We start from the raw sequence: 12165 nt of genomic DNA, 5'->3' as shown, positions 1-12165 counted from the left end.
CATTTTACATAAGTGATGGTATGTTACTTCCAAGATTAGGTTATAAAAGATATCATTTATTTTGTCTTATTCTCTCTCTCTTGGATTGCATACTCTGGGGGAAGCCAGCTGCCATGGCACCTAATGAAGAGGTCCACATGGTGAGGCACTGAGGCTCTGCCCACCTGTAGTGAAAAACTGAACCCTCCTGCCACATTATGTTAATCCTCAAGCCCAGTCAAACTTTCTCGTGACTGCAGTCTTGACTGACATCACAAGTGCAACCTCATGAAACACCTTCAGCCAGAAGCAGTATGTAACCTGCTCCCAAAGTCCTGACCACAAAAACTATGAGACAGCAAATGCTTGTTTTAGTCCACTGGATAATTTGTTATGGAACAACACATAATTTTATTATAAACTTCTATCTTTGTATCCTTCAACCTTACTAACTTCACTTATTATTCCTACTAGGTTTATTATTAACTTTTTTGTTGATTCCTTAGGGATATCTATATAAACAACCATGCATTTTCTGATAGAAGTAGTTTTATCTTTTCTTTCCAGTAGTTATGCTTTTTATGACTTTTCTTGCCTATTTCTAGCTAGAACCTCCAGCACAATGTTCATTAAAAGTGGGGAGAGTGGGCATTCTTGCCTTGCTAATAGCATTAGCTTGAAGCTTCAGTTTTGCCTCATTAAGTATGGATATTAGCTATAGGAACAGGGGTTCCTTTCTACAACTGGTGTGTTGAGTTTTTCTTTTTTTTTAACCATAAAATGATATTTGATTTTCTCAGATGTTTTCTTCACCAATTAATATGATAACATATGTTTCCTTTTTTTTTTTTTTTTTTTAGTTTATTACTATAGTGAACTGCACTGACTGGTTTTTGAATGCTAAACAAATCTTGCACTCTTGCAATGGAACCAAATAGGCCACTATATATTTTTACATTGCTGAATTTTATTTTTTATTTTGTAATTTAAAAGACTTTTACATCTCTCTCTCTCTCTGTATATGTGTATGTGTGTGTGTGTATATATATATATATATATGAGAAATTTTCCTGTGGTTTCCTTTTACTTATAAAGATTTCACCAGATTATTATAATAGTTCCATGTCTGCTACACTGAACAGTTGAGAAGCATATTCTGTTTCTCCATTTCCTGAACTTTTTTGCATAATATTAGCTTTAAGTCCTTCTTAAATATTTGACAGAATGTACCAGTGAAACTTCCTAGACTTAGATTTTCTTTATGGGGACAATTTTTTCTTTTTTAATAATAAAATATCTCTTTAATAGAAATTAGACTACTCTGATTTTTAATTTCTTCTTGTGTCATTATGGAAAGTTGTATTTTACAAGGGATTTGTGATTTTTCATCCATCTTGTCATATTTATTCTCATACTATTGTTTATAACATTTCCTTATTATCCTTTTAATTCCCATAAGATTTGCAGTGATTATTCCTCCTTCAATTCATTGTTGATATTAGTAATTTGTATTTCTTATTTTGTTTTCCTCTACAGTCTTTTTTTTTAACTTCTCAGAGAACCAATTTGAGCACTTCATAAAGTTTCTATTATTTGTCTGTTTTCAATTTTACTAATTTTTAAAATATTTATTTCTATTACTTTCTTGGGGTTTAATTTGCCATTTTTTTCTAGCTTCTTAAGGAAAAAATTATGGCACTTTATTACTTTAAATATAAACTTTTAAAGTTACAAACTTTCCTCCAAGCATGGTTTCAACTATATCCCACAAATTTTGATTTATTCTATTATTATTATCATCTCATTTGAAATACTTTAAAATTTCCCTGAGATTTCTAGGTATACAGAAGTTTGCTGTTTGATTTCCAAATATTTGATGTTTTTCTAGTTACTTGATCATTCATGATTCTAAATTAATTCCACTGGTCTCAAAAAATGTATTAATAGATATCCACCTCTGAAATGCATTGAGACATTTCTATGACCCAGCATATACTCTGTCCTGGTGATGTTCCACATGCACTGAAAAGGTGGTATAATTCTGTTATATAAAAGTCAGTATTAAAGAAGTTAAAAGTGTTGTTCAAATCTTCTGAAACCTTCCTGATTTTTAGTTGTTTTATCAGTTATTGAGGGAAGTGAGTTAAAATCTTCAACTATGATTGTGAACTTACCTAGTTCTTCCTTTTGTTCTGTCATATTTTGCAACATATATTTATAAGTTACATACATAGGCCATCCACATGTATGACTGCTATGTCTTCCTGATGAACTGACTCTTCTCCTTATGAAATGTAGCTCTTTGATTCTGGTGATATATCTTATCTTTATATCTACTTAACATGGGTACAGCCACTCTATAGTTTTCTTGCATTTGCAGTTTTCATGGTCTTTTTCCAGTTTTTATTTTAAACAAATTTTTGTGCAAGCAAAAACAAACAAACGAACATAAAGCAGGTCGCAGAAACTTGTAATTTTGTTATTTGCAAAAGATAAAAATAAAGAGCAGTCTAATTATTAGATTGTTATTTAGATTTACATGGGTAATTGCTTGCTTTTGGTGAATTTCCTTACTTTATGACTCTCCCACTGTTGCTTTTTCCTTCTGTAATTATCCATTGTCAGAGTTCCTATTCTATAGGCTTCTCATTTGCTTTTGAGATTTGCTGATAGGAAAATGTCACTTTATAAAATTGCTGTTTTAGCTTTTGGAATCATTTCACCAAAATGTGCTAAAAGAAAAATTTCCTTTAAAAATCCCCACCAAACAATGATTTATGGTGAAGTTCAAAACATTCCAAATTTCATCATATATTTATATATTACACTTGAAACTAAAAAAATTAGAAGCTCATGTTAAAAGTTATCATTCAGTTTCTTCAAATACTCTTTAGTGAAGAAAAACAGAAGTATAAAACAATCTCAACTCAGTGGTGAATATCACTGCATATTTTTGAATTATAAAATTAAGTACCCTAAGAAAGCCCCTTGACTCTTCCTGTCAGTTCTTCTTACTTCCCTTTTACTTGTAGTGACTTTTTTTTTTTTAATTAAAATCCAGGCCAGAAAGGTAGAAAGCCAAATAGTTGAATGCTATAGACTTTGAGATTAATATCTTTTAATATAACAGGTGTTATTAAGTTTGCCTTGTTCAAAGAGGTTCAGACTGCATGTCAAGCAAAAACTCAGGGAGACTGGACTAGTGCATAAAAAAACACTTATGTTGTCAATACAGAAACCATATAGCCATACATATAGTGGTGTGCTAGTAAATATTTAACTACAGTTCACCAAAATTTAAAAGCCCTACCTTGAGTGTTTGCCAATTTCTTTGGCATAATACTCCCATGTGGCTGATTTCAAGCTACCAAAGTGACATAAATGAATCTACAATTGGGAAATACTGCACAGTAGCTACTGTATAGTATTTCTACATACATATCCAATAGATGTAAATAGGCTCACAAGTGTACTTAACAAATACATAATAATATACAGTAAAGTTAGTAGGAAATGTAGAGTTTTTTGAGTACTGATTTTAAAAATATAATTTTTCATTATAAGTGTATATGATTTAATTTTTAATGCCTGTGCTTAACTGACAGCTCATAAAATTCCTGAAATTCTAACAACAATCAAGTATAAGTACACCACTCCTACACACCACTGCATAGATTCTAGACACAGAGACCACCCCAGCGATATAAACTGGTATGGGATGCAGAGATCTCCTCAAGTTTTTACTTTAATAGCTGATACAAATACATGACTGGATGCCCTCAATAGTCTAGACAATCATTTCTCGTAAATTCCCTTCTCCTTCCCTGATTCAATTCTGGCCTCTAGCGGTAGCTGCTAATGTTGTTATTATTATTCTCAGTGTTAGTAAAGGAAGTATCAGTGGTCAACATTGTAAGGGAGCCATAATACTATTCATACTAAATAGTTACATTTTTTTGTTCTCACACTATTTATTAATATCCCTTATCAGTAATGAGAAATCAATTAAATGATAGTAGGACCTAATAAAAAGTCACTGAATTGGGAGTCAGAAATCTCAGGCTGCTGTTCTGAATTCACACCTACTAGAGAAAAGTCACTTAAAATTTCAGCCCCCTCATTTTACATCTTTGAAATAATATTGTGTACTCTTTTTATAGAAATCCTCCAAAGAAAATAACTGTTGCAATTATAAAAATAAAACCATTAACATACTTAAATCCTAAAGAATGGCTGATTCTTGGACATAAAGATGAAAGACTCCACTGAGTATTTTCCTGACTAGATCATCACCTAATTGAATGAGCATAGGCTGAAAGAGGACAGCTGTATTCAATGTGCAAATTCAGTCAAACACTCAGATTAAATTTTACTAGATTAATTGTTATTGGAACAAACATGACTAAATTACTTTTATGCTACCATATAAAGTGTCAATATCATTAAAGTCCAGTTAACAGGTCTCTCAATACCTTTATGAAAACATATAACTTAATAGCTGACGCACATTTCTTTTTATCTGACTTTTCCCAGACTTCATATCAACTTATTCTTTTTAAATTACTTTGCAGCATCTTTAGATTTTTGAGTTGAAGAGTACCTTATAAACCAGAACCGCAAACCCTTCACTTGACATGAGAAAGGCTAAGTTCCAACAGGCTACCTGACCCCTGCCCAGTGTTACGCAGTTTATTATTGATAGAAGTAGGGGCTAACCAGGTATACAGACTTTACTATCTACCAGCACTGAAAACATTAATCTTAGAGCAAACCATTACCTCTTGAAGAACTCTCTTCATCTTTAATAATAATGTCTTGACGGCTGTGCAGTCTTGTAACATCAGTCTGAAGGGCAGAGAATCTATGCCACCATTTTCTTCCACACCTGGCAGGGGCCAATCTGCAGATGGACTGCTGGGCATTCCCCTAATATGAGAACACCTGGCTTCCTGATCAATGTCTTTTGTTAATTTCAGGGAAAGGTTCCTAATAAGAAAAAAATGAACAAAAATTACTATGTAGCATATTCAGAGCAGTATTTTCCTAGCTGTTAAGGAATGTCAGTAGTGAGCTAGAAAAAACTTCCTTGTGATTCTCATTATTTCTTCACATTTGCCTTTGAAAATTCTGAAACCTTTTGTCAAAATTATGAAATGGGTCAATTTTATATGTAGTGGTGATAAGATTCAATGACAATCACTGTTCAATGACAATCACAAAAAGAACGTGATTTTTTTTCCCCAACTGGAATTTAATTTACACATGATAACAATGTGTTTGCTCTTTTAAAAATGTTGAAAGTCAAAAGAAATCACTGAAAGAGAAATTTCATATAGCGATTTTCTGAAAATATGCTTAAAAATTAAATGGAAAGAAAAGATTAAGAAACAAAAACTTGGGATAAAATAATTTTGTTAATTATTATTTTAAACTATTAAATCAGTCACTTGTGGATTCAACCATTTTTTGGATTAAGAAAGACTCGTATGCATAGGATTTTATGTGAAAATAGTGAAATAACTGCAAGCTGCATAACATGTAATTAGCATGCTTATCAAACAATCAAATTTTTAGCATAATAATGTGTGGGAAAACAATATTTATGTTATTCTACTTGATAGTAAACAATTATTTTAAAATAATGCATTTTGAGAATAATTTAACATGCTTATATTGAAGGTATACATAAAAAAAAGATATTAAGATTAACAATTTTCCAAATATGCCTATGAGGCAGATACAAAAATAGTATGAAAAGAGGAGCCTATGAAAATGGTCATTTTTAATGAGTTTTTCTAAATCTGTTTACATTCATTAAAACTAAAGGGGCCTATACAATAATGAAAATATTATAACATAGCTCAGGATATTTATGAAACAATAGTTTAGAACTTACACTCAATTTCTATAGCTTTTATGTATATTATTTCTTGCAGTATACGACAAGGTCACTTGGCAACCTAAACTGAGGAAAAGCAGAGTTGCCTTGAAACCTGCCACCAAGGTCAGGCAAAGATGCAAATAAAAAAAATTATGACCTTGGTTAATTTTATCCAAATCTGATTATTCACAAATAGTATACCTTAATTTACAAAATATTGGATAATAAGTAAAGAAAACATTTTTGGAAGACATAATTGTCTACTTGTCTTCACGGGTATATTCACTGATTATGATTGCCATTTGAAGTGATAAGATATTAATTACTATCCCCACTTTACATTTACACTGAAATAATAAATAAAAAGTCCTAGCTAACATTTTTTGAGGACTGTGGGCCAAGTACTGTGCTAACCTATTCACATGTGTTAATTTATTCAAACCTTGAACAAGACCAAGAGGTAGCTATAATGAGTATCTTGATTTTACATAAGAGGAAACAAGCCCAGATAAGTAACTTTTCTCCAATTTAAATAGCTGTTAAGAAGTTGACCTGAGATAAACCAACCTAAGTACATAAGCAGATAAAATTTTTTTTCCTACTAGCCACATAACGTGTGTGTGTGTGTGTGTAAAATTAATGTATCTCAGGTAGTCTTTTAAGGACTTCATATATGCTAAACCATTTAATACTCATACAGTTCTCTGAGGTATTATCATTCCCATTTCACAGTTGAGGTACTTGAATCTCAAAGAGGTTAAGGTACATGCTGATGGTAACACAGCAAACAAGGAACAGAGCTGACATTTCAATGCAGGCAGGTGCACTCAAGCTCTAAGTCACTGCAAGATTCTGCCTCTCATGTGAAAAACAAGCAAGCAAATGACCAAAAACAAAAATTGAAAACACAAAATATACCTACAATTACACAAAGAATCATTTACATTTTCACTTTAGTATTTTCATATGGCTTAATATCATCAAAACAAACAACCCAATTAAAAAATGGGCAGAAGATCTAAATAGACATTTCTCCAAAGAAGACATACAGATGGCCAGGAAGCACATGAAAAGATGTTCAACATTGCTAATTACCAGAGAAATGCAAATCAAAACTACAATGAGGTATCACCTCACACCAGTCAAATGGCTATCATCAGAAAAATCCACAAACAATAAATGCTGGAGAGGGTGTGGAGAGAAGGGAACCCTCTTACACTTTGGTGAAAATGTAACTTCATATGAGGTATCACCTTATACCAGTTAGAATGGGCATCATCAGAAAATCTACAAACAGTAAATGCTGGAGAGGGTGTGGAGAGAAAGGAACCCTCCTACACTGTTGGTAGGAATATAAATTGGTAGAGCCACTATGGAGAACAGTATGGAGGTTCCTTTAAAAACTAAAACGAGAGCTACCATATCATCCTGCAATCCTACTCCTGGGCATATATCTGGAGAAAAACATGCACCCCAATATTCACTGTAGCACTGTTTACAATAGCCAAGACATGGAAGCAACCTAAATGTCTACCAACAGGGGAATGGATAAAGAAGATGTGGTACATATATAGAATGGAATATTACCCAGCCATTAAAAAGAATGAAATAATGCCATTTGCAGCAAACATGGATGGACCTAGAGATTGTCATACTGAGTGAAGTAAGTCAGACAGAGAAAGAGAAATATTGTATGATATCACTCACATGTAGAATCTAAAAAGAAATGATACAAATGAACTTATTTACAAAACAGAAACAGACTCACAGACTTAGAGAACAAACTTATGGTTACCAGCGGGGAAGGGCCAGGAAAGGGATAGTTAGGGAGTTTGGGATCGACATATACACACTGCTACATTTAAAATAAACAACCAACAAGGACCTACTGTACAGCACAGAGAATTCTGCTCAATATTACGTGGCAACCTAAATGGGAAAAGAATTTGAAAAAGAATAGATATACGTATATGTATAACTAAATCACTTTGCTGTACACCTGAAACTATCACAACATTGTTAATCAACTATACTCCAATATAAAATAAAAAGTTAAAAAATAAGTAAAATATATTTTATCTGATATGACTGATTCATTTTAATTATATACAACTTGTAGTTAACTATACAATCATTCTTAAAGGTTTTTGTTTTATTTTAGTGTCTAAGACCAATAAGAGTAAAATAAAATATAAAAATTAGAATTCACAGCATGAGTACAGTATTTTAGTTATAATAGAGTTTTCAAAGATTTATCAGGTCTAAGTTGTGAACTCGCCTGGTGTCTGGCACATATTAGGCTGACAGTAAATAATTGTATAATTGAAGTAAGAATAAATGAATACAATAATAAGTGAATGAACAGAACATAATTCTTTGTAATAATCTATGCATACAATTCTCACTTGTACACAGACATTTTTATGGAAGGTGAACTTTCATGTATTGCAAGGCTGCCACTCACGGTTCCAAATTTCCCAGCACTCTTACAATAAAATAAACTAACAGTTTTATACTTCCTTTTAATTAGATTGCTGTTTCTTTGGACCTATTTGTCCAATCATGTATCTAAACATCAATAAAGACTGAAAAAGCTTTCAGAAATCAGTGTGAAGTTCTGCAACTAATTTCAGGAAATTACTGAGGTTCTGAGGATTACAGTTTAGCATTTACACATCTAAGGATCACTACCATTTCTGATAGTTAAGAATGGGCTATATGCAGCAATGTACTTAGAAGATAAAATTAGCCATTTGTTTTATACTTCAAAAGTTTGGATCTATCCTTAATTCCAACAAGAGAGAGAATGATGGCACTATGTCACAATTATGGAAAACATCCACACTGTGTCCAGCAGAGCAGCAGTGGCTGATGTTGCAGAGATTAATAGGGTTCTGTCACTGACCTCAAGAGGCTCACCATGATTATTAACTGCTTAGTAATTGACACCAAAAAATAACTAATGTTCTTTCCCATATGAAAAACAAATCCATTTATTTTGAAACATTTTATTTCTACATGAAAAGCAGTGCGCTGCAATACCACAGTAATCAAAACCATTCTTCATTAGGCTGAGTTAGTTAGTGAAATGGGCTGTTAAACAGGGCTGCTACTCAGCTGCATAGGTCAGCACATCCATCTTAGTCTATGTTTACGGTCATTGTATTTCTGATTGATTGATGCCTGGGATTTACAATTATTAAATATTTTGAATACCAATGTGTTTAACAACAGACTGTGATTGGGCCAAAAATAGCCATGTGTCTCTGGGGAAATTCACCTAAAAAAACCCATCCTTGTAATTTATAAGAAAAGGAAAAAGTCTCTAATATGAAGTCATAGTTTCCCCTAGCACAGACAACCCATAATAAGGCCGGGAGGGGAAAGCAAGGTTCAGGTACTCTCCTGTCCCTGCATTATCAGGGCTCATGAGATAATGCAATTCATGCACTTTAGAATATATAGCTCTCTGTCTGCCAATGATCTGAATTATTATTGTTTCAGAAAACTGAAGAAATGTGTTTTGTATCAAAAAAGATAGTCCCTTAACTTCACACACACACACAAAAAGGGTAAGATACTGAGGCCTGATACCGTGGTTCATTAATCACTGTAACTACTGCAAACAAAAAACAAAGACAATGTAATTTCCACTGAGCACATCCACATACACTTCACCCACTCTGTGTCATCTCCATGAATCTTTGTTAGAATGGCTCAGTAATATTTTTACTTGCCTTGTTGCTTATAAGTGGCAGCCAAGTCCTTATAATTGAAAATTTAGTAACATTTAGATCAAGTCAAATTAAGACTTATGGGCCTTTCTCAGTCTGTAAGTTTTAAATAATCAAGCTTTAGAGTAAAATTAACAGCAAATTTCATAAATATTACATTAAATATATTCTTGAAAGTTTCAACTTGAGAGTTTCAACTGGTACTTCAAACATGTGACTCAAACTACTATGGTGAATTGGCTCTATACTTTTGTCACTGGGATCCCTTGTGTGAAAGGAATTTTCTAACCAAGCTACTTCAAAAGTTCTGCTGCAATTCTGTTTTTAGTATGACAGATAATTTTAATGGGAAAATATACATCTTGACATAAACTATACAGTGATTACAGAATTTTTTCCTTACCAGGAAGAGAAAATAAAAGTATTTTCCTTATTTTTTAATCATTTGGTTATAACTAGAACTATCATTTTGATACTGAGATATTTTCTTCCCACCCATATGTATTCTTCAAATCATTTGAAAACTTCAAATATAATGGCCCAAATGACTAACAAAATACAAGATAATGTCATTTGCAAAAGATTGATACTCTTACCTGTCATAGGAGCTATTCACTTAGTGTACTGACACATTTCATTACAGCAAATATCTACGGTCATTAGGGATTGCAATGATTTACACTTTATAATGTGGCTATGATTTCTGAACTAGATTTCCAAGGAATGAAAAGTAAAAGAAATCTCTATTTGTACAGCATAATAAATAAGTATATGCATACAACTGCCTTCCGAAGCTTCATTAAGTAAGATTTGAAGAAAATAATACTGTTTTTAAAAACCATACTTTGGGAAACATTGTTATTCAAATCTCATTTAAATAAGACTCAGGTTATTTTTGGTAAATTAATAATTCTTTGAATAATTCTAAGACAGGCACAAAGGTAGAAATCTATATTAATGAACTGGCAACCCAGAACCTAATAAAAAAATATTTAGAGAACTAACTACAAAAAGGCTTTGCTGATGAATAAACTATGTGTTTTTCTCATGTTTCCTTTCAAAGTATATTGTTTAAATGAAAGGGTCATCTTAGGAAAATACTTGTCTCTCAAATTGTACTATAATTGGATATTTAGCTATATTTCTGAAAGGGATGAAACCAGCACCCATCCTTCCACAGGAGGATAGTGGTTATAAGAACTTGTTGATATTTTACATTTAAATATAAATTTACATATGAGGAGGATTTCACTAGTAGCTGAAGTGATGGGTATAAGAAAGACAAGATATGGAGAAAGGCGAGATAAAATCCAAATATCTTAACATAACCAGCAAGGTTCTCCATAATCTAGCAACTGTCTGCCTCACCATACTTCATCTTCTAACAACTACCTCCTTGTTTTTTAAGTTCCAATCACACTACTCTTCATTCAGCCCTGGAATGTGCCAAGCTCCAACCTGCCTCAGGAACTTTACATATGTTCTTCTATCTGCATGAAAAAGTGTTGCTTACCCGCCTTCAGAACTTGCCTTAAAATACATTACTTCTTCAGGGAAAACTCCTTTGCATCAAGTACCCCACCTTTCAAACACACACAGGTTCCTCTTTTCTATGCTATACCTTCCTTTGTAGCACTTATCACAGATGCAGTTAAAAAAATTAGTTTGAGGAGACATCTGGGAACACAGTGGACTAAACTGTCCTACACTCTACCTCCTGTTCAAAATATAGTGAAATACTGGATAAATTATAAACACATTTATTTTTGAATACATTATAGTGTAGGAGGAAAAAAGATAAAAGTTTTCCAGGGAAAAAAGAGCAAAATTAAAACAGCAATAATTATACAAGTTGCCACTGTGGTGGTTTCAGGGTGCTGAACCTGGATGCAACTGTAAAAACAGAAGCTGCAGTTTTTATGCCTATGCAGATATAGGACAGTATCTGCCAGTGATATCTGCCAGTGACAAAGAAGCTTCACAGTGCTGGGAGACGTAAGAGTTCCAAACTCAAAAAATCAATCTGGTCTACTTGTGAATTAACTGCCTGCTGGAACAACATTCTCCTTTCTCTAAAGGAAGACAATAAAATACAGACTCTCAAAAACATGTCACCCACAATGTCTGGCAAATATTCAAATGGATAGACATGTAAAGAAGCAGAAAAACAGTCCATAAGCACTATGAGGTGACCCATATATTGGAATCAGCAGGCAAGGATTTCAAGCAGCTGTGACAAATATGCTCAAAGTCCCAAAAGAAAAAGTGAACGTAATACATAAATAGTCTTATCAGAGAAATGAAAAAATATTATAACAGACATTGTTGGCTGCCTGCCCCCTATTCATTCCCACCTCCTTCCTGACTCTTTAAAACAAAAAGCAAACATAAAAACAAAAAAATTCCCTAATTTGTTCAAATGCTGGCTTTCCTATGGCTCCAAGAAATGACAGGAGGTCTGCTGGGAGTCTTCAAGGAAATGCTTCCTCTCTGGTAAAAAGAGACACAGGAAGGAGACCGCCATCACTCCTTTGGATGTTGTTTTGACTTGATGTGTTGCTTGGAACTATT

The 12165-nt window shown here is 33.0% G+C and overlaps 1 protein-coding gene across 2 annotated transcripts in view; it reads right to left on the bottom strand.

The window, feature by feature from the left end:
- The window catches only part of CCSER1 (coiled-coil serine rich protein 1), a 1304443-nt gene that overhangs the window by 837638 nt on the left and 454640 nt on the right, over positions 1-12165 (bottom strand). For both annotated transcript variants that reach the window (XM_057726476.1, XM_057726475.1), the window contains exon 6: positions 4758-4965. In XM_057726476.1, coding sequence (XP_057582459.1) covers positions 4758-4965 — 208 coding nt within the window. The remainder of the gene's footprint in view (positions 1-4757; positions 4966-12165) is intronic.

This window comes from Hippopotamus amphibius, chromosome 3 (genome assembly GCF_030028045.1).
Source record: "Hippopotamus amphibius kiboko isolate mHipAmp2 chromosome 3, mHipAmp2.hap2, whole genome shotgun sequence".
NCBI classification, from domain to species: Eukaryota; Metazoa; Chordata; class Mammalia; order Artiodactyla; family Hippopotamidae; genus Hippopotamus; species Hippopotamus amphibius.
The sequence above is the reverse complement of the archived record's forward strand: the minus strand, read 5'-3'. Positions and strand labels throughout refer to the sequence as shown.